At 61.6% G+C, this 18,971-nt stretch overlaps 1 protein-coding gene across 5 annotated transcripts; it reads left to right on the top strand.

The window, feature by feature from the left end:
• The first annotated feature begins 1,738 nt into the window (after positions 1 to 1,738).
• L1CAM (L1 cell adhesion molecule) lies at positions 1,739 to 16,486 on the top strand. 5 transcript variants are annotated; one of them, XM_039219281.1, is made up of 28 exons: positions 1,749 to 1,925; positions 4,723 to 4,737; positions 5,269 to 5,374; positions 5,618 to 5,820; positions 6,868 to 6,990; positions 7,096 to 7,266; positions 7,550 to 7,661; positions 7,764 to 7,948; positions 8,106 to 8,237; positions 8,367 to 8,510; positions 9,117 to 9,228; positions 9,346 to 9,512; positions 9,625 to 9,781; positions 9,960 to 10,084; positions 10,232 to 10,342; positions 10,575 to 10,772; positions 11,022 to 11,092; positions 11,271 to 11,493; positions 12,060 to 12,175; positions 12,404 to 12,605; positions 12,732 to 12,854; positions 12,966 to 13,139; positions 13,222 to 13,341; positions 13,432 to 13,584; positions 13,971 to 14,105; positions 14,431 to 14,503; positions 14,607 to 14,618; positions 15,096 to 16,486. In XM_039219281.1, exons 1-28 carry the CDS (start codon positions 1,850 to 1,852, stop codon positions 15,325 to 15,327), a joined length of 3,771 nt encoding a protein of 1,256 aa, XP_039075212.1. In that variant the 5' UTR covers positions 1,749 to 1,849; the 3' UTR covers positions 15,328 to 16,486. The 5 variants fall into 5 exon arrangements, with proteins under 5 accessions (XP_039075213.1, XP_039075216.1, XP_039075212.1 ...); XM_039219286.1 differs by lacking the exon at positions 1,749 to 1,925 and adding an exon at positions 2,684 to 2,758; XM_039219282.1 differs by lacking the exon at positions 14,607 to 14,618 and having other exon boundaries at positions 1,739 to 1,925.
• The last annotated feature ends 2,485 nt before the right edge of the window (positions 16,487 to 18,971 follow it).

Genomic DNA, 18,971 nt, shown 5'->3' with positions numbered 1-18,971 from the left:
CCCATCCTGCTTGTACTGGCTTTGTGGGGGAAGGTGGGGGCAGAACAGGTCTGCTGTTTGCTCCTCCCTTCTAGGCTCCAGCTCAGTTCTTGCAAGTTGGGAATTGGCCGTGAGTTCACCCCTTCCTGCCCTCCAAGTCCTTCTCTCGGCCTTCAGCCCATCCATGTTGACCTATTCTGGTGCTTCTCCACTGCCTCCTCCAGCTTTGGGTGGGCGAGTCTGAGCTCCAAGCTGACTGCTATTCACTACCATCCATTTTCCCTATTTAGTCCCCAGGCAGTCCGTTGAACTCCCCACTCTTCTCGGGTCACCTTACACTAAACCAATTTGTGTCTCCTAGTCACTTCCTGACAGAGTCTAGATGCCTTAACCTGGCATTCCAGGCCTCCCTACCCACCCCTTCAGCGTTCTGGATGAGGCGTGGTCCCCCCTTTGATAAGGTGTTGGCTGGGCACAATGAAGATGTCTAGTATGGTCTTGGAGAGGGCATCCAGACCCCAGCTCCAGCCTCCAAGCTCTCGGTCAACTAGCAACCTACGCTTACCCCACCTGCACTTCCTCTACTTGCCTCTTTCTCACACCCCTTCCTGTTTGGAGTCAAAGCCAGCTGTCTTGGGAGTGTGTTTTCTCTTGTGGTCATTGGCAGAGTACCCCTTCCCTGGGCCTCAGGTCTTGAGAGCTTCTTGCATGCAGGTAGAATGTGGGTATGGCTGGTGTGACTTGGGCTTGGGTGGACACATCTAGCAGCTGAGCCCTGAAGATTCAGAAAAAGACCTGGGCCTGCCAGACACATGAGAGGTGACAGAAATGCTGTCCCAGAGCTCCCCCCGACCCTGAGTTGGAGCATCTGGGAGATGACCACAGTCACCTTTATTGCCCGCCCAGGGGCATGAGGGACAGCAGAGGGGTGCTTTCCTACTCCCCTTCCTCCTGCCACACCTTGAGGTCAGGCTTCCTCTCCCCTTCTTCCATTTCCTCCACTTGTGCTATGAAATGCCACCTTCCTGGGCCCCTTTCCTCGTTCCCCATCCCCACTTCCCAAGATCTCCCTGTCCTCCACCAGCTTTTTAGGCCTGAACATCACCCAGAGATCAGTTGGCTCTGAACCCCACAGCAATGAGACTGTCAAGAGTTCTTCTCTACATACATGTGCACGCACGCTTGTGTGTACACACAGAGATAGCAAACATAAAGGTTCATCTCCCAGAGATAACAGACACACAAGAAGACACACAACAAACGCTCTTGTGTGCAAACGCAGCTATCTAGACACACGCAGCTGTCTAAACCCATGTATTGATTCTTGCAGACACATCACCCCCCTCCCAGAGAAGACATACAAATGTGCTCCTGCATGTACACACACAGCGACATAAATAGTAATGTGCATATTTGGCTACATGCCCATCCACATCCACACTCATGCACAGAGTGGCCTGTGGCATGCCCAGGGGAGCTGATTGGGGCAACAAGTTGATGCTGGAGAGGCAGCTGGTGCAGAAGTACAGACGGAGAGGAGAAAGGGAATGAAAGGCCACCTGGAGGCCTAGCTAGTGCTAAGACTTCTAGGTTTCTCCCTCCAAGGTGCGGGGGAGGGAGGGATGGGGAAGCTGGCCAGCTGGGGGCGGGGCGGAGGGCGGGGCCAGGAGCCCGGGTTCGCCCAGATGTTAGTCACTAAAGTCGTCCGTTCTCTCCTCTCTCCTCCCCCACCCTTCCTTTCCCTCTTTCCTTCTCCCAGTGCCCCCACCCCCGGCTCCCGCCCCAAGCCGCCCACCAGCCCCCTTCCGGCCGGAGCCTGAGCCGAGCCCGGCCGGCTGTGCCGTGCCGAGCCGCCGGCGCCGCCGGGAAGATGGCCGTGTCGCTGCGGTACTTGTGGCCTCTCCTTCTGTGCAGCCCCTGCCTGCTCATCCAGATCCCCGAGGAATGTGAGTAGCTGGAGGGAGCCTTGACGCCTCCCTTCGCCGCCGCGCTGGGCTCCTCTTTTATCTTCTGCCTCCTCACCTTCTGCTGGCTCTGGAGCCTCCCCTTTACTTTCCTGGGTACAGAGTGGACAGGAGGTACCCAGGACCTCTGGAGAGGAGGACAGGGTGGAAGACGCGCGGTGTGTCAGCACCACGGACAGGAAACCGGCGCGGAGGGCGGGCGGTTTCAGGACCACGGACAGCGGGTTCGGCGCCCGACGGGCCCGCTCGGTGCTCTCCCTCTCTCCCTTGGCCCGCCCTCCCCCACCCTCCGCCGGTGTTGTGGGGGGCGGAGAACGTGGCCGGCCCCAATCCAGGGCTAGCTTGTGCAAAGGCCTGGATTCAAGTTTCTCCCTGCTTCTGACTTGAGTAATCTCATCTTCGTCCTTTGGTAGCCCTGTGTGTGAACTGACACAGGACAAGACACCTTACAAAGGCCCAGCAGTTTGGTAAATCCTTACGATTGGGTGGGGCTGAGGGGTGGGACTGCTGGAGCTTTACGTTTGCGGAGGGTCATGGGTAGGTGTGCGGGTGTTAGGGAGTATGGCTGGGGGCTTGTGACAAAACATGAGTATTTGTGTATGCTTGTGAATCGCACAGACTGTATATTTTGTGTGTGTGGATGTGTGTGGTTGTGATTGACTAGGTGTGGCTATTTTTGAGTGTGATTTTGATTTCCTACATGGATAAGTTTGTGAGTCACTATAACTGTTACTGGTCAGGTTTGTGAAGGTCTGCAGGTGTTTGCTAGCATTTGATTATAGTGGTTCGTGTGTGCACGTGAGTTGGGGCCAGATGTGAGTACCCATTTGTGTGTGGAGTCTGTGTTACTGTGATGACATTTTCTCCTGAGTGTGGCAGGAGGTGTAAACACACTGCTGTAAGTGGCTGTTGGGCTCGTGTGAGGGGCATCTCACAGGGCAGCATTTGTCTATCTCAAGCCTGCTCCTTGGTAGCTCCAGTCCTTTCTCCCTCACCTTGCCACCTGTGTCTCTGAGCCTGGACCTGGGGGAGGCCGGTGTCACTGAAAGATGGGGTGGGGGCTGGTGCTGGGGAACACTGTCTATACCAGGAATGGGGCAGGGGCGGAGGGAGGTGGGCTTGGAGGACACCTGGTGCTGGGGGGGAGGCAGCAGAGGGTTTGGAGGAAGGGGAGGGGGACAGATGGGACAAAGGGTAGGGATGTCCCCTTAGATATGCACACGTAGGTCCGTGCAGTCATGCCTAGGCCGACTCCCCATGACAGATGGACGGAGAAGCACAGGTGGGTAGACACAGACAAGCCACCTGTATCCAACCAGACGCACATATACAGAAGGGGCAGAGACCCTGAGAGGACACGCAGGAGGCACACACGCACACAAACGAGGGGTTTAGACACAAAGGGACAGGGTCATCCACACATGCAGAGGCAGGTGTGCGGTACTGAATGGACGCACGCACACAGCCCTCAGAGGTCCTCTGGCAAGACACGCCCATAGTCTAAGACACTGACACACAAACATACTGCATACAGTACACCCCGGAGCATTCACATGTGTGCCTGGCCTCACGCACATGTTCTTGTCCTTTCCCTCCATCTCCTCTTGGTCGCTCTTCAGGCCTTAGCCTGGGCACCCGCCTGGCCTGCCCTGCGGCCACAGTGACGGGGCCATCTGGCCGGGTGTGTCTGTGGCGGGCGGGGCAGGAAGAATTTGGAGAAAGAGAGAAGTGGGCTGCCCTGGGCGCTGGGTGGCACTTGTTACTGGCCCCAGAGCAGTCTGGTGGGTGGCCTGGTGCCTCCCTCATGGAATCTGCCCTCCAGCTAGAGCTGTCTCTCTCCCTGTGGCTCTGGGCCCCTTTGTCTCTTTTCATGTCTTCCTCCACCCAGTGGATCTTCCCCCTCCTGTTCTCCGTCCCAATCTGTGTCTCTTGCTCTTGGCTGCCTGAACTGGCCCCTCCCCGGCTCAGGGCTCCCTCTGCAGTGTCCCCAGGGAGCCACCTCCTCTCTCCTGGGGACCAGTGACTGAGTGAGGTCTTCCGCAGAGACAAAGCTTTCAGGGACAGTGCACTCCTGCCTCCCCTGTCCCGCCTCCCTGCCTCTTCTCCCCTCCTCATAGCCACCCTGGCTACTTCAGGGCCGAGTGTGTGGCGGGGAAGAAGCCATCGCTCTGGCCTCTCAGCCCCAGGCAACTTGATGGCCGACTGGGAGGAAGGAAGGGAGAAAGAAAAAGACTGGAGTCAGCCCTGCAGGCAATGGAAACTCAAATGCAGCCAGACCTTTGGGAGGGTTTTGCAGAGGCGGGGGGGGGGGGGGGGGGGGGCAGCTGGGTTCTGAAGGCTGGGCCTGGGTAATTGAAAACACTGAGCTGTGCTAATTGGATTAGGAGGGAAGTGGGCTGGAGCCGGGGAGGGTGCCCTGGATCCTGGGCTGCCTGCCTCCGCACCTTCTGAGGCACCCCGGGCGGGGGTGGGGGCTCAGTTCTGCGGCTCCACCAGGGGCTGCCAGGGGCTGTCCGAAGGGCCACATGGATTCCTTGTTAAACACATGAATTTCTCCCCGTGTACGGGAGCCACAGCCTGGCGCCCCGCCCCGCCCCGTGGCTGTTGGCCCGCCCTGAGACGTGATCAGGCTCCGCCCTGTCCTGCCCTGCCCCTTGCCCTGCCACAACTCCAGCCTGGTGTGTGCCCCTGTGCCCCTCCCCCATAACCCCCCCTCCCCAGGGGGTCCTCGAGTGTCAGCATTTCTCTTCCTTTCTCCCTGGCTGCCCGGATTTCTTAGATGAAGGATACCGCGGTAAGTTGGGGGAGGGTGGGAGTGTTTCCCAGGCCGGGGGCGGGGTGGGGGGTGCCAGCAAGTCCACCTATGGGGGCCCTCTGCCCTGTGCGGGTCACTACCTTTTCTGGCTCTTCGGTCCTTGCCCCAGTGTCTCACCTGTGGGCCATCTTTGTTCCGCCTCTGCCCTGGCCTGGGTTCCCCGGCGCCCTCTCCTGCTCTCGCCGCTCCGTCCTCCCTGCTCCTTCTCTCCCCGTGACTTCCGGGTCTCTGTCTCTGGCTTCGTCTCTCCCTCACTTTTTGTGGCTATTCTCTCTGTTCTGTCCCTTTCTACCTTTGCGCTGTGTCCCTTTCTCTCCCTCTTTTCATGGCCCACCCGCCTATGGCCACAGTAGGTTGTTTCTAGCTTGTTCTTCCTTGCCCCCCCCCCACCTCCGTGGCCTTGGGGCCTAAGGGTTTCAAACCCTGCTTCCCCTCACAGTGGGACAGGGGTCGAGGCCGTGATGCCAGCCAGACCCCATCCTCACCACCGCTTCCCTATCCTGTCCCCAGTGATGGAGCCACCTGTCATCACCGAACAGTCTCCACGGCGCCTGGTTGTCTTCCCCACAGATGACATCAGCCTCAAGTGCGAGGCCAGTGGCAAACCTGAAGTGCAGTGAGTGACCGTCACCTTCTAAGCCCTGTTGTTGACTGCTGACCTCAGCTTCTAGTCCCCTTCCCTCCCAGGGCCACCCGGTTTCTGCGCCCAGATGCCCTGGGTCCCTCTCCTCACCCACGGTCCCTGCCTTGCATAGCCCGCCCCCAGGGCCCCGACCGCTCTCGCCCTGGCCCCCAGCCCGCTCCGGCCCCTGTCCTGGGTTCCAGGGCCTTTGGCCTCTGAGCCCTTGTCTGCCCACAGGTTCCGCTGGACTCGGGATGGCGTCCACTTCAAGCCCAACGAGGAAGTGGGTGTGACCGTGCACCAGGCGCCCCATTCCGGCTCCTTCACCATCGCGGGCAACAACAGCAACTTCGCGCAGAGGCTGCAGGGCACCTACCGCTGCTTTGCCAGCAATAAGCTGGGCACCGCCATGTCCCATGAGATCCAGCTCATGGCTGAGGGTGCGAGGCACTACAGGGACCCGGGAGGGCCTGGGCCACACGAGAGGGTCCTTGAACAGGTCTCAGGGGGTCTGGGGGGGTCCGGGCTGAGGGGCCGCACGCCCCCCCCAGCTGCCGGGTTCATGTGCAGAGGACACTGCGTGCGCTGGCAGCCGGAAGCGGCCTTCCTCCGTCATCACCCGGGAGTGTCCCCCTGCTTCTTTGCTTTGTCTGTTTCTGCTCTGCCTTTCTGGTCACCTCCGTCTCCCCTTCCCTGGCTTCTTCCTCCGGGCTTTGACCCACCTCGGCCTTGGGGCCTGCCGCGCGGGCCGCGCTCTCGCTCTCGGGCTCAGCCTCGTTGACCTGCCTCACTCTCCTGCCCGTCTGCTCTGCCTCTGTCTGACCCACTGCCTGGGCCTGGGCTTCTGCCCGCTCTGTGCCTCCGCGGTCCCATCTCCTTCCCCACCTCGGGCCGTCTCTCTCCGCCTCCCCCATCACTCCGTGGCCTCTCTCCGCTGCTTTCCCCTCCTCCCTCCTGCCTCCGTCTCTCCACCTCCGACCCAGCCCCTCCATCTCCCTCCTTCCTGCCCGCCAGCTCTGTCTTTATCTGTGTCGCCCTTTCCCTGGGGTTTTCCTCTGCATTCCATCCTCGCTGAGCTTTCTGCCTCCTGAGCATGCTCCCCTCTCCTCTTCACCCCTCTGGTTACCTTGGGAACTGTTGCCATGGTTTCTGTGTCAGGATGATGGAAGGGTCTGTGACTCCCACATCCTTCCACAGCTCCCCTCCCCCATCACTGCACCACAGCCTCACTGCCCCCCCACCCCCAGCCATCTTAGGCCTCTGGGTGGGAGCTGAGCATTGTGAAGGGTTAACCCTTCACAGCCGCCTGGTCCTCTGTCCAGCCTCTCCTCTGCGGGTCTCCGCCTGGAGCCCAGAAAGGCTCCGGGGTCACTGCCTCCCACTTCCTCACAATCTGGCCCCCTCGCCCCCTCCTCCTTTCCCCTGCCCTGCCCTGCCCTGACCAGGAGAGTTGGGACCCGTCGTGCCAGCATCTCTGTCCCTTCTAGGTGCCCCCAAGTGGCCCAAGGAGACGGTGAAACCTGTAGAGGTGGAGGAGGGGGAGTCCGTGATTCTGCCTTGCCACCCTCCGCCCAGCGCAGAGCCGCTCCGGATCTACTGGATGAACAGCAGTGGGTGCCCACGAGGGCTGATGCCTGGGGTGACGGTGGCAGTGGGTACCGCTTCCTGGACAGGGCCCCGACCTTCGCCTCCTTATCCCCCACCCGCCCCCACAGAGATCCTGCACATCAGACAGGATGAGCGGGTGACAATGGGCCAGAACGGCAATCTCTACTTTGCCAACGTGCTCACCTCGGACAACCACTCGGACTACATCTGCCATGCCCACTTCCCCGGCACCCGGACCATCATCCAGAAGGAACCCATTGACCTCCGGGTCAAGGCCAGTGAGTCCCTAAGACTCTGATACACCCTCCTCACCTTCTCTCTCATGCCCCGGCACGGCCCATCCCAAGGATCGGGTGGCCTTGGCCTTCCTCCGGGACGGCTTGGCTCCGGCTTCACCCCGGTTCAGACCCCTTCCCAGGAGGCGAGAACAGAGAAGGGGCCCTCCCTTTAACAGAGGAGGAAACAGAGGCCCCAGCGCCTCACAGGGGCATCACCCAGCCTGGTAACTCCGTGGGGGAAGGGTGGAGTGGGCCATGCCACCCACCCCTTTTCTCCTCACAGCCAACAGCATGATCGACAGGAAGCCACGCCTGCTCTTCCCCACCAACTCCAGCAGCCACCTGGTGGCCTTGCAGGGGCAGCCGTTGGTCCTGGAGTGCATCGCTGAGGGCTTGTGAGTCTGGGGGCCCCGGCCGGGGGTGGGCAGACACCGTGGGGCCTCTGTCGAGGCCCGGGGCTGAACAGCCTGTGCTCTCTCCACCGTGGCCCTGGGCAGCCCCACACCCACCATCAAGTGGCTGCGCCCAAGTGGCCCCATGCCGGCCGACCGAGTCACCTACCAGAACCACAACAAGACCCTGCAGCTGCTGAATGTGATGGAAGAGGACGATGGGGAATACCGGTGCCTGGCCGAGAACTCGCTGGGCAGCGACCGGCACACCTACTACGTCACCGTGGAAGGTATGGTGCCCCTGCTGGGTTGCTCAGCCGCCCAGGAGTGACCTCCAGGGACAGCAGTCTGCGGCGCCCACTGTCACAGGGGGTGGGCGGGTCTGGGTCTGGGGCAAGAGCTGGCTGAGGGCCACCCCTGCTCAGGGCCACCTGCCTCCTGCTGCAGCTGCCCCTTACTGGCTACACAAACCCCAGAGCCATTTGTACGGGCCTGGAGAGACTGCCCGCCTGGACTGCCAAGTGCAAGGGAGGCCCCAGCCAGAGGTCACCTGGCGAATCAATGGCATTCCCGTGGAGGGTGAGTGGGGCCTTGGGCGGGGGCGGGAAGCTTGGCGGGCCCTGGGGAGGAAGGGGAGGGTGATGAGGGGGGCTTGGCGGGCCTCACTGCTCTGCCCTGGGCCTTGGGGCCCACCTACTGCTCACGCAGAGCTGGCCAAGGACCAGAAGTACCGCATCCAGCGCGGAGCACTGATCCTGAGCAACGTGCAGCCCAGCGACACGATGGTGACCCAGTGTGAGGCCCGAAACCGGCACGGGGTCCTGCTGGCCAATGCCTACATCTATGTCGTTCGTGAGTAACCCATCTGTCCCCGCAGCTCACCAGGCAAGGCCACCAGACTGACTGGGTCAGCAGCTGCTTTCCTCCTCCCTGCTTTTCTCCTCCGCCCCATGTCTCGCCCACCCTCATCAATAGCAGCGGGGTGGGGGGGCGAGGGTCCAGGGGGCGGTGCTGCGGAGGAAGGGCAGAGCCTCGCCGCCATTTACACCACATGAAAAAGCAGCTTTAGAGAGTGCTTTGGCCCACCACGTGTCACTGAGGAGTGTCACTGAGCGGAGGCTCACCCTGGCCGGGGTGCGCCTGAGGCCAGCCTGGTAGCTCCTCTCCCGGAGCCTCAGGGAAGACAGAGGTGGGCCAGGAAGGCCTTCTGGAAGAGGTACACTGTCACTGGGGCTCAAGGAATCGGTAAAACTTGGATGCCTGGGGTCGGAGGCACGTCTGAGGCACGTTGGAAGGCAGAGACTCAGTCTGGCAGGGGTGGGAGTTGGGTGCAGGGAGGCACCCAAGGGCCCTCTTGTGAGAAGTTGCCCTGGTGAGCCCCACACCTGCCCTGGCTGCTCACGGGCCCTCGCCCCAGCCTGAATCCTGCCCTGTCCCCCGTGACTGCTTCTCCCCCAGAGCTTCCGGCCAAGATCCTGACCCCAGACAACGAGACCTACATGGCGGTGGAAGGCAGCACCGCCTATCTTCTGTGCAAGGCCTTCGGAGCTCCTGTGCCCAGCGTGCAGTGGTGAGTGACCCTCCCTGAAGGTGGTGCCTCTTAAGCCATGTCCCGGCCCAGGTAGCGGGGGAGGGCAGGGAGCCCGGCCTGGTGGGGTCCAAGCCAGGCCTGCCCTGCTCGTGCCAGGCTGGACAAGGAAGGGAAGACCACGCTGCAGGATGAACGCTTCTTCCCCTACGCCAACGGCACCCTGGGCATCCGGGACCTCCAGGCCAACGACACTGGCCACTACTTCTGCCAGGCTGCCAACGACCAAAATAATGTGACCATTGTGGCTAACCTGCAGGTCAAAGGTCAGATGTTACCCCCTACCCCCGACGGATGTGACCAGCAGCGCCTCCAGGAGGGAGGGTACAGTGTCTGGAGGACACCAGAGTGACCCGCCCTTTCCATCATTGCCCCCAGATGCCACTCAGATCACACGGGGGCCGCAGAGCGCAATCGAGAAGAAAGGCTCAAAAGTGACATTCACGTGCCAGGCCTCCTTTGACCCCTCCCTGCAGCACAGCATCACCTGGCGAGGGGACGGTCGAAACCTCCAGGAGTTTGGGGACAGTGACAAGTGCGGGCCCAGCCCCAACCTGGGCCTGGTGGAAGGGGGCGGAGTGGGGAAGGCAGGATGTCCAGGCCTCTTGGCCTCATCCATGGGGCAGCGCCCCTGCTTTGAGCAGGAAGGTTCTGGCAAGAGGGGTGGGGGGAGCAGAACAAAAGGACGAGCCTGCGCCCCCTCCCCCCACCAGGTACTTCATAGAGGACGGGCTCCTGGTCATCCACAGCCTGGACTACAGTGACCAGGGCAACTACAGCTGCGTGGCTGGCACCGAGCTGGACGTGGTGGAGAGCAGGGCCGAGCTCCTGGTGGTGGGTAAGTCCTAGGTGGGATCGGGCTCAAGGCCTGGAGGCATGGGTGGGGCAGGAGCCCGGGCTCACATCGCAGGGCCTTCTCAAGCTGGGGGGAGGGGGGCGGCCAGCCTGTGTACGGACCAGAGAATCCACCCTCCATGGCCCTCAGGGAGCCCCGGGCCAGTGCCTCAGCTGGAGCTGTCTGACCGTCACCTGCTGAAGCAGAGCCAGGTGCGCCTGTCTTGGAGACCCGCTGAGGACCATAACGCCCCCATCGAGAGTAAGAGGCCCTCCCGACCGCCACCCCTGGTAGCCTGCCCTCCTGGTGGGAACTCCCTCCTCCCCGGCCCAAGGCCCCACGACCGCCCCCCCCACCCTGGAGCCCGCACCTGGGTGTGGGATGCCTGCCGCCTTGGGCACTCCCTTCTTTCCTCCGGGAGACCCGGACCCAGAACCCCATTTAGCCCTCCCCTGGGTGCCACACGCCAAACTGCCGGTTCACTTCTTGGCAGAGTATGACATTGAATTTGAGGACAAGGAGATGGCGCCTGAGAAATGGTATAGTCTGGGCAAGGTGCCCGGGAACCAGACCTCCACCACCCTCAAGCTGTCGCCCTATGTCCACTACACCTTTAGAGTTACTGCCATCAACAAATATGGCTCCGGAGAGCCCAGCCCCGCCTCGGAGACTGTGGTCACGCCTGAGGCAGGTGAGCCACCGGGGAGGGAGTCTCCAACTCCAGGGGCCCTGGGCTCCTCTTCATGGAGGGGCTGGAGAGGTGATCGTGCCCAGGCCCCTGTGCTTCTAGGTGTCCAGGGCGAGTGGGGAGGCAGGGTTCCCTCAGAGCTGCTGGCTCCTGGCTTCCGGGGCCAGAAAGGGCCACTCCTTCCTTGGTCCTTGGCCTTCACCGCCTCGTCGGGAGCCCACAGCTTTGACGTGTTAACACATTACTTTCCAGCCCCAGAGAAGAACCCTGTGGATGTGAAGGGGGAAGGCAACGAGACCAGCAACATGGTCATCACTTGGAAGGTGAGGGGCCCTGGGCTGGGCGTGCCCCAGGGCATGAGGCCAGGACCACGTGTTGGCCACTACCCCTGGCTGTGCCGAGGACCAGAGGATGGTGGGACATCAGGCTGGGCTCGGGAGCGAGTCAAAGGAGGGGAATGCTCTTGGCCAACCGGCTCATCTTCATCTCACCCTCCTCCAGCCGCTTAGGTGGATAGACTGGAATGCCCCCCAGGTTCAGTACCGTGTCCAGTGGCGCCCTCAGGGAACGCGGGGTGCCTGGCAGGAACAGATCGTGAGCGACCCCTTCCTGGTTGTGTCCAACACATCCACCTTTGTGCCTTATGAGATCAAGGTCCAGGCTGTCAACAACCAGGGCAAGGGCCCTGAGCCGCAGATTACCATTGGCTACTCTGGGGAAGACTGTGAGTATTGGGCCGGCCTGGCCCACGGGGTGGGGGGGTGGGGGGGGAGCCTGAATGCGCACAGACGGCCACACTCCTCCTCCCTCCACGCTGGGGCTGTCCACAGACCATTTCCCAGGAGTGAGGACATTGTTTTCCATAACCGAAGTGCCATATGACAACACAGGCATTTACCATTGATCTACCACTGTATTTACCTAGTTGGCAGCTGATATTCCAATGGTATCAGTCAATGCTGTCTTTTCCCCCAGTGCGGGATCCAGTCCCAGACTTCCCATCAGGTCTAGTTGTCCCTCTGCTTTCTTTTTCCTTGCACATGGACCATGACCACGTGTGAGTTTTGGTCACCTGGTCAGGATCCTTCCTGGTTACTCCTTTGCGTAGTTTTTGCCCTTGCAACTGATGCACGGTATACAAGGAGGGGTCCGGAGCCTGTGCACACGCCCTGCTCATCAAATGGCCCGCCCCCCCCATGGAGCATCCAAATCTATCTTCCTTCTGCGGGAGGGTTCTGGGCTGGCCTCCAGAGGCCACAGGCCCTCATCCATGCCGCCGGCTGTTTCCAGACCCCGAGGCAAGCCCCGAGCTGGAAGGCATCAAGATCCTCAACTCCAGTGCCGTGCTGGTCAGATGGTGGCCCGTGGACCCAGCCCGGGTCAAGGGCCACCTTCGGGGATACAACGTAAGGGTTCAAGGCATGGGGGCGAGGGGATTCCCAGGGTGAGGTGTGAGGCCACTGGGAGCGGCAGGGTTTGGGGGAGCCTCTGCTACCTGCACGCTGCTCTCCTAGAGTCTTCGGGTAGGAGGAAAGGTTCCCCATTGAGGGCGGTGGGAAGCGTGCACGGGGGTGGGGAGGGGTGTGCCCCGCTCGCCGCCTTCCTCCCCCTACGGGGCCTCCGTCCGCCTGCAGGTGACCTACTGGTGGGAGGGCAGTCAGAGGAAGCACAGCAAGAGGCACGTCCACAAGGGGCACGTGGTGGTCCCCGCCAACGCCACCAGCGCCGTGCTGGGAGGCCTGCGGCCCTACAGCTCCTACCATCTGGAGGTGCAGGCCTTCAACGGCCGAGGGCTGGGGCCCGCCAGCGAGATGACCTTCAGCACCCCAGAGGGAGGTGAGCCTCGCACCCTGCGGCCCTGTCTCCCGCCCCGCCCCCCCCCCCCCCCCCCCCCCCCCCCCCCCCCCCCCCCCCCCCCGGGCGGGCCTGGCGAGGACCCACCGTGGTGTCTGTGCTCCACAGTGCCTGGCCACCCTGAGGCATTGCACGTGGAGTGCCAGTCGGACACCAGCCTGCTGCTGCACTGGCAGCCCCCGCTCAGCCACAACGGCGTGCTCACTGGCTACGTGCTCTCCTACCACCCTTGTACGTGCGTCATGGGCCCAGAGTCCCAGCCGGGCTTGGCGGGGAAGTAGAGGGGAGCTGGGGGGTAAGCGGAGCTGGAAGTCGCGGCCAACTCCCCGCCTGTCCTTGCAGTGGATGATGGGGACAAGGAGCAGCTGTCCTTTGACCTCCCGGACCCTGAGCTGCGGACGCACAACCTGACCAACCTCAGCCCGCACCTGCGGTACCGCTTCCAGCTGCAGGCCACCACGAAGGAGGGCCCTGGAGAGGCCATCGTGCGGGAAGGAGGCACCATGGCCTTATCTGGTGAGCTGGAGGGGGCTGGAAAGGCTCTGTCGGACAGCCAGGCCCAGGAGGCCCAGCCACAACCCCCCACCTCTCTCCCCAGGGACCCCGGATTTTGGCAACATCTCGGCCATGGCCGGCGAGAATTACAGCGTGGTCTCCTGGGTCCCCAAGGAGGGCCAGTGCAACTTTGGGTTCCAGATCTGGTTCAAAGCCCTGGGAGGTGAGCACGAAAGGGGCCCCCAGGGGTGGCATGGAACTGGGGTGCCGCATGGCACTGCTGCTCACCTCTGCTGCCCTCTCGCCGCCGCAGACGAGAAGACGGGCCCCCATCTGCCACCGCAGTATGTCAGCTACAACCAGAGCTCCTACACGCAGTGGGATCTGCAGCCCGACACAGACTATGAGATCCACCTGCTCAAGGAGAGGGTGCTCCTCAAGATGGCCGTGAAGACCAACGGCACCGGTGCTGCGTCCCCCCACCAACGGCGCGCCTGCCACCGCCCCAGGCTCCGCGCTGCGCCCCCACTCCTCCTCCCGGATTATCTGTGCCCCTTGGCCCATGATGGAGAAGTCAAGGCCCCTGAAATGGCCCCTTTCAGTATCCTTGTGTTTTAACTGTTTCCAGGGCAGCCGTCTTTGCAGAAGGTCCTCCTCCTTGCCCCCTGCCCCACCCCCCCAGGGTCTCCCCCAACCCATCGGTTTCAAGCGCTTGAAACCGTGCCGCAGCCCCAGGCCGTCTGTCACCCCCGCCTGGCCCCTCTGGCATCTGTAGGCCTGGCGCTCCACCCGCCCTGCCCAGAGGGGCGGGGAGGGGGGCCTGGGCTCAGTGTCTCCCCGATGTGCCCACAGGCCGCGTGAGGCTCCCTCCCGCCGGCTTCGCCACCGAGGGCTGGTTCATCGGCTTTATCAGCGCCGTCATTCTCTTGCTTCTCATCCTGCTCATCCTGTGCTTCATCAAGCGGAGCAAAGGTGGCAAATACTCAGGTGAGGCCTGGCCCGAGCCTCAGGTGGGGGGGGCGTAGGGCTTGTTCAAGTCCCCTTCGGTCCCCGGGCCTTTGGCAGGACGTCGGGGGCAGGCGGGGGGCCCAGAGGGAGCCTCTGCGCACCCCGGTGATAGAGGCGGCCGGCACTTGGGGTGAGTGGTACACGTCGATGTCTTCCTGGCTTCGGGGAGCTGTCGAGAGAGCGCCCGGGGCCCTGGGAGCGCGGAGGGTGAGCCTCGCCCGCGGCCCCAAGCCGGGGGTGGGGCCCAGTGCCCAGGGCCAGGCAGGGGCAGGGCGGAAAGCCAGGCCTTCCGTGTGTTCTCCAGTGAAGGATAAGGAGGACACCCAGGTGGACTCCGAGGCCCGGCCGATGAAGGATGAGACCTTCGGCGAGTACAGGTGAGCCGGGGGTACGACAGGTGCCGGCCACCGCCCAGCACTGCTCTCGCTTTTATATCTGACCCCGTCTCTCTCTCTTGTCTGTGCTGCCGGGTGACGTCAGGTCCCTGGAGAGGTAAGACAGGGGTGGTGGGAAGACGCTGCCAGAGCCTGAAGGCAGGGGCCCTCCTGCGGACCATGCGCCCGGGAGCGCCATCGGCCCCTGCTTGCCGGGGCTCCTCACGCCCCCGGCCCTCTGGCCCAGCAGCTCCCTGCTTCGGGGAGAAGCCAGCATGCCCCAGTTCACCCCCGTGCTGACGCTGCGTTCCTGGGCGTGCCCGTCATCTGCCCAGCTTCCCCTTTCCGGGCTGTGTCAGGGCCGCGAGCTGGGCGGGTGCGCCTGTCTGGCTCACCTCCAGGCCGAGCGCGCCCCAGCGTCCCTGGTGCTGCGCGTGCCCTCTGCCCCCCCCCGGGTGTGTGTCAGGGATGAAGGCTCTGGCCCCAGCGCATTCAGAACACATGGAAAGCGGGTGGACCCCGGGCCGGGCCTCCTCCCCCGGGCTGGCACCTGCCGGGCAGCCCCCCCACCCGCACCTGCCTTCTGCCCCCACAGTGACAACGAGGAGAAGGCCTTTGGCAGCAGCCAGCCGTCCCTCAACGGAGACATCAAGCCCCTGGGCAGTGACGACAGCCTGGCCGACTACGGGGGCAGCGTGGACGTCCAGTTCAACGAGGACGGCTCTTTCATCGGCCAGTACAGCGGCAAGAAGGAGAAGGAGGCGGCGGGGGGCAACGACAGCTCAGGGGCCGCCTCCCCCGTCAACCCTGCCGGGGCCCTGGAGTAGCGGGTGCCAGCCAGGCCAGGCGGGGTGGGGCCCGGGGCTGGGCTCCAGGGGAGCCAGAGGCCAAGACCCCCAAGCCCGACACGTGTGCTGACCTTGGGACGCAGGCTCCTTCCGCTCTCTACCGGGCCTTGGCCCCCGCTCTGGCTCTGGCCTTGGGCCTGTGGGAGGCTTGAAGTTGGGGGCAGAGGAGAGGACCTCACTGCCTCTCATCCCCCTCTCACTACCCGGTCCCCACTTTATTGCCAAAACCCAGCCGCACCCCTTCTTGGGCACACACCGCTTTGTTCCAGCTCGGGGGCCAGTCACCCACACGCCGGGAGCCTCAGGTGCTGCCTCATCAGCCTTATGGCAGAGAGAGGCCGCGGCTGGGCAGGGAGGAAGCGGGGCTGGCCGCTCTTCCGACAGCCTGGCTGGGACTGGGGATGGAACTCGGTGTCCCCACCATCTGCTCCAACCAGGACAGGAGCCGGGCAAGCTGGCCGAGGGTGCAGAGGACACCGTCTGGACAGCCCGGAGTCCCCACCTGCCGGTACCACACTCCTCGGCGCCTTCCTCCCGCCACCCACCCCGCCCCGCGGCCGGCCTCCAGGAGTTCTACACACACGCTGCCTTCGGAGCCCACCAGACAGCATCCAAGTGGCCTCTGTCACTGCCAGGGTGTGGGGCGAGCACACACACACACAATCCCCCCCCCCCCCCCCGCCCGCCGCCGCAGCCTGCAGCCCAGGACCCTTTAGCCACCCCGCCCGGCCCCTCCCCCCCATCTGAGTAGTTCCCTTCCTCAGCCTCCCCCCACCCTTCAACCTTGGGAATGTAAATACACCGTGACTTTGAAAGTTTGTGCCCTTGCCTTTCCCCATATGCCACTAGTGTGTAGGCAGATGTCTGAGTCTCTCGGTGGTTTCTAGGTTTTATAGCAATTAGCTTCGAGGATCCCATCCTAGGAAAAATAAAAACAGACAAAAAAAAAAAAAAAAGGAAAACGGAAAGATTGGTTCTCCCAGCTCTGCTGTGCTCCTGCCTGGCAGCCACAGTGACCCTATAATGCCTTTGCTTGGTCTGTTGATGAGCCCTTTACAAAAAAACAAAAGAAATATATATATATGTACATAAATATCAGAATTATGACAGGCAAATAAAAACCTGCAAATGAAGACAATCGGTTGTCCTTTTGCTGCGCACGACTTCCCCGGGCCGCGTCCCACACCAACCCGCAGGCCCATTCCCGACCTCTACCCCGCCGGGCCCTGCCCTCCACCCCTGCACGCCTCGCTGCCTGCCCTCGCCCCTGCCGTGCGCCCGGCTTCCCGTTGCAACGCCAGCGCCCAGGGGACCAGTCCCCACTACGGTGCCCTTCCTCGACCGGTGAACGCTATTTGAACACTACTTATTGCTTATTTTTGAGAAACACAGAGCGCAAGTGGGGGAGGGGCAAAGAGAGAGAGGGAGACACAGAATCCGAAGCAGGCTCCAGGCTCCAGGCTCCAGGCTCCAGGCTGGGAGCTGTCAGCACAAAGCCCTACGCCAACACGGGGCTTGAACTCCTGAACCTAGAGATCAGAGGCTTGAACTCCTGAACCTAGAGATCATGACCGGAGCTGAAGTCGTATACTTAACCGACTGAGCCACTCGGACCCCCCCTAGTAAAGCTCCCTTTAAATGAAGGGAAACCTTAAGTGGACCCGCAGGGTTGGCCGACCTGCTTTGGGAATTTCTGGGTCTGCCCGCGGGCTCTCCAAGGTGAGCTCCTGCCTGCCTCACATCTCAGTAGCAGCCTTTGTCTCTTCTGTAACCGAGCACAGAAAGCATCAGAAAAGAACTTCTTTCCCCAAATTCCCACCTTTCCACTGCCAAGTCAGTCCCCCCAGGCTGGGACCCAAGCCCCTTGCCCTCTCGGCCCCCGTGGGTGAGCTGCAGGCCACTGGGGTCAGCCCCTCTGCCCGGAGAACTGGGTCCCACCCCCGCGACCCACTCGGGGATTGCTCTCTTTCCTGCATCGCTGATTTTTCTGTCTCTGTTGATCAGTCCCTCGAGCAGACAAATGCGCGGTAATAGCTTCCATCACTGGGAACGCCCGCCCCTACCGGTACACGCCCCTCCACCTCTTGCCCCATTTCTCTGCTCCTGTTGACAGCAAATCCCCTCTACACTCATCATCCCTGCGTAATCTCCAATGGTGGCAGCCAGTGTCTGTTTCTTGTCCCCAGCGTCTGTGCTTATTTTTACATAACAATAGAACTGTGCTCAGCCGAAGGTACATTTTGCATCTAGGTGGGGCAGTGGAATGTGAGCGCCTGGGTAACCTCGAGGCTGGGCCCTCAAAAAACAAGAGCACGCCTTTTTCTGCCCCCTCTGTCTCCTCAAGGGAACACGAACGCCTGGGGGGAGCAATCCTACACCACTGGATGGAGGCTATGGAAGCTATGGGGTGGGGGGGGTGGAATGGCCGAACTGCGACATAAAAGGAGCCTGGGGTCCTGACGCTGTGGACCTGCCACATCTGCCCTGGGATGCCTTCCTGGATGTTAAAAAGATTAATGGACTTGGCAGGCAGCCTCTCCCCTGCTCTCCTCTGACCGCTCTCTTGCAGTGTAGCCAATAAACGAATATCTCCTTTATTTATTTAGTTATTTGTTTCTTTATTTTAATTTCTGAGAGAGAGAGAGAGAGACAGCGTGAGCAGGGGAGGGCCAGAGAGAGAGGGAGACACATAATCTGAAACAGGCTCCAGGCTCTGAGCTGGCCGTCAGCACAGAGCGCGGCGCGGGACTCGTACCCACGAACCTGAGATCATGACCTGAGCCGAAGTCGGACGCTTAACCGACTGAGCCACCCAGGCGCCCCAATAGACTTTGGTTTTCAAAGTAAATTTAGGTATACAGAGAAACTGAGCAGAGGCCAGAGTTCCTATATAGACTTCCTCACTCCCTACCCTCAGCAGTTTCAGCTTCTAGTAACATCTCGCACTTACCACTGATGAGCCAATAACGCGTGTTATCATTAACCAGGGCCCACGGCTTGCCTTACGGTTCACTCTCTGTGGCGTGTGTTCTGCGGATTTGGACAAATGTACGAGGACATGGATCCACCTTCATGGTATCACACAGAATAATTTCTCTGCCCTGAAAATATCTTTATTGAGAGTTAGCTTGCAGGAAATAAAGTGGACACCTGCATTCTTTACTTGCAAATCTGCCACTCAGAGCAAGCTGAAGAACATTTGCATCACTGAGAAAAGCCCCTTCTTGCCTCCACCCATCCAACATCCTGCTCCAAAGACAAGTCACCTGTGACATCTCCCACGTGGCTGTCTATCAGTTCTTCCCGCCTCTTCATTGCTGGACAGTGTCCATTGTACGCATACCCCACAGTTTATCCATTTTCCTGTTGGTAGACCTTCAGGTGGTTTCCGGTTCTGGCCATCATGAACGAAGGGGGTCCGCGCCGACCTTCCTCAGAGGCACATGCCCCCCGAGGAGACGTGCTAAGCCAGAGAGTGGATGTGCCACTTACTAAGCCGTCGTCTTTGGGGTCTCAACCTTTGGGGTCCCAGCCCCACAGGGCCCTCTTCTGAGCTCCAGGACCCCAGCACTAGGGAAGCCCTGCACCCGTCTCTAAGTTGCTAAGTTTGAGGATTGCACCCT

The sequence above is a fragment of the Hyaena hyaena genome, unplaced genomic scaffold (assembly GCF_003009895.1).
Source record: "Hyaena hyaena isolate Hyena2069 unplaced genomic scaffold, ASM300989v1 scaffold_808, whole genome shotgun sequence".
Classification (NCBI taxonomy): Eukaryota; Metazoa; Chordata; class Mammalia; order Carnivora; family Hyaenidae; genus Hyaena; species Hyaena hyaena.
Note: the sequence above shows the minus strand (reverse complement) of the source record. Positions and strands in the feature narration are given on the sequence as shown.

Bases quoted from the DNA above. Each gene is read 5' to 3' on its own strand.
- L1CAM (XM_039219281.1), top strand. From the start codon at position 1,850: ATGGCCGTGTCGCTGCGGTACTTGTGGCCTCTCCTTCTGTGCAGCCCC. The intron at 7,949-8,105 runs GTATGGTGCCCC...CTCCTGCTGCAG, and splicing joins CTACTACGTCACCGTGGAAG to CTGCCCCTTACTGGCTACAC. The intron at 12,855-12,965 runs GTACGTGCGTCA...CTGTCCTTGCAG, and splicing joins CGTGCTCTCCTACCACCCTT to TGGATGATGGGGACAAGGAG.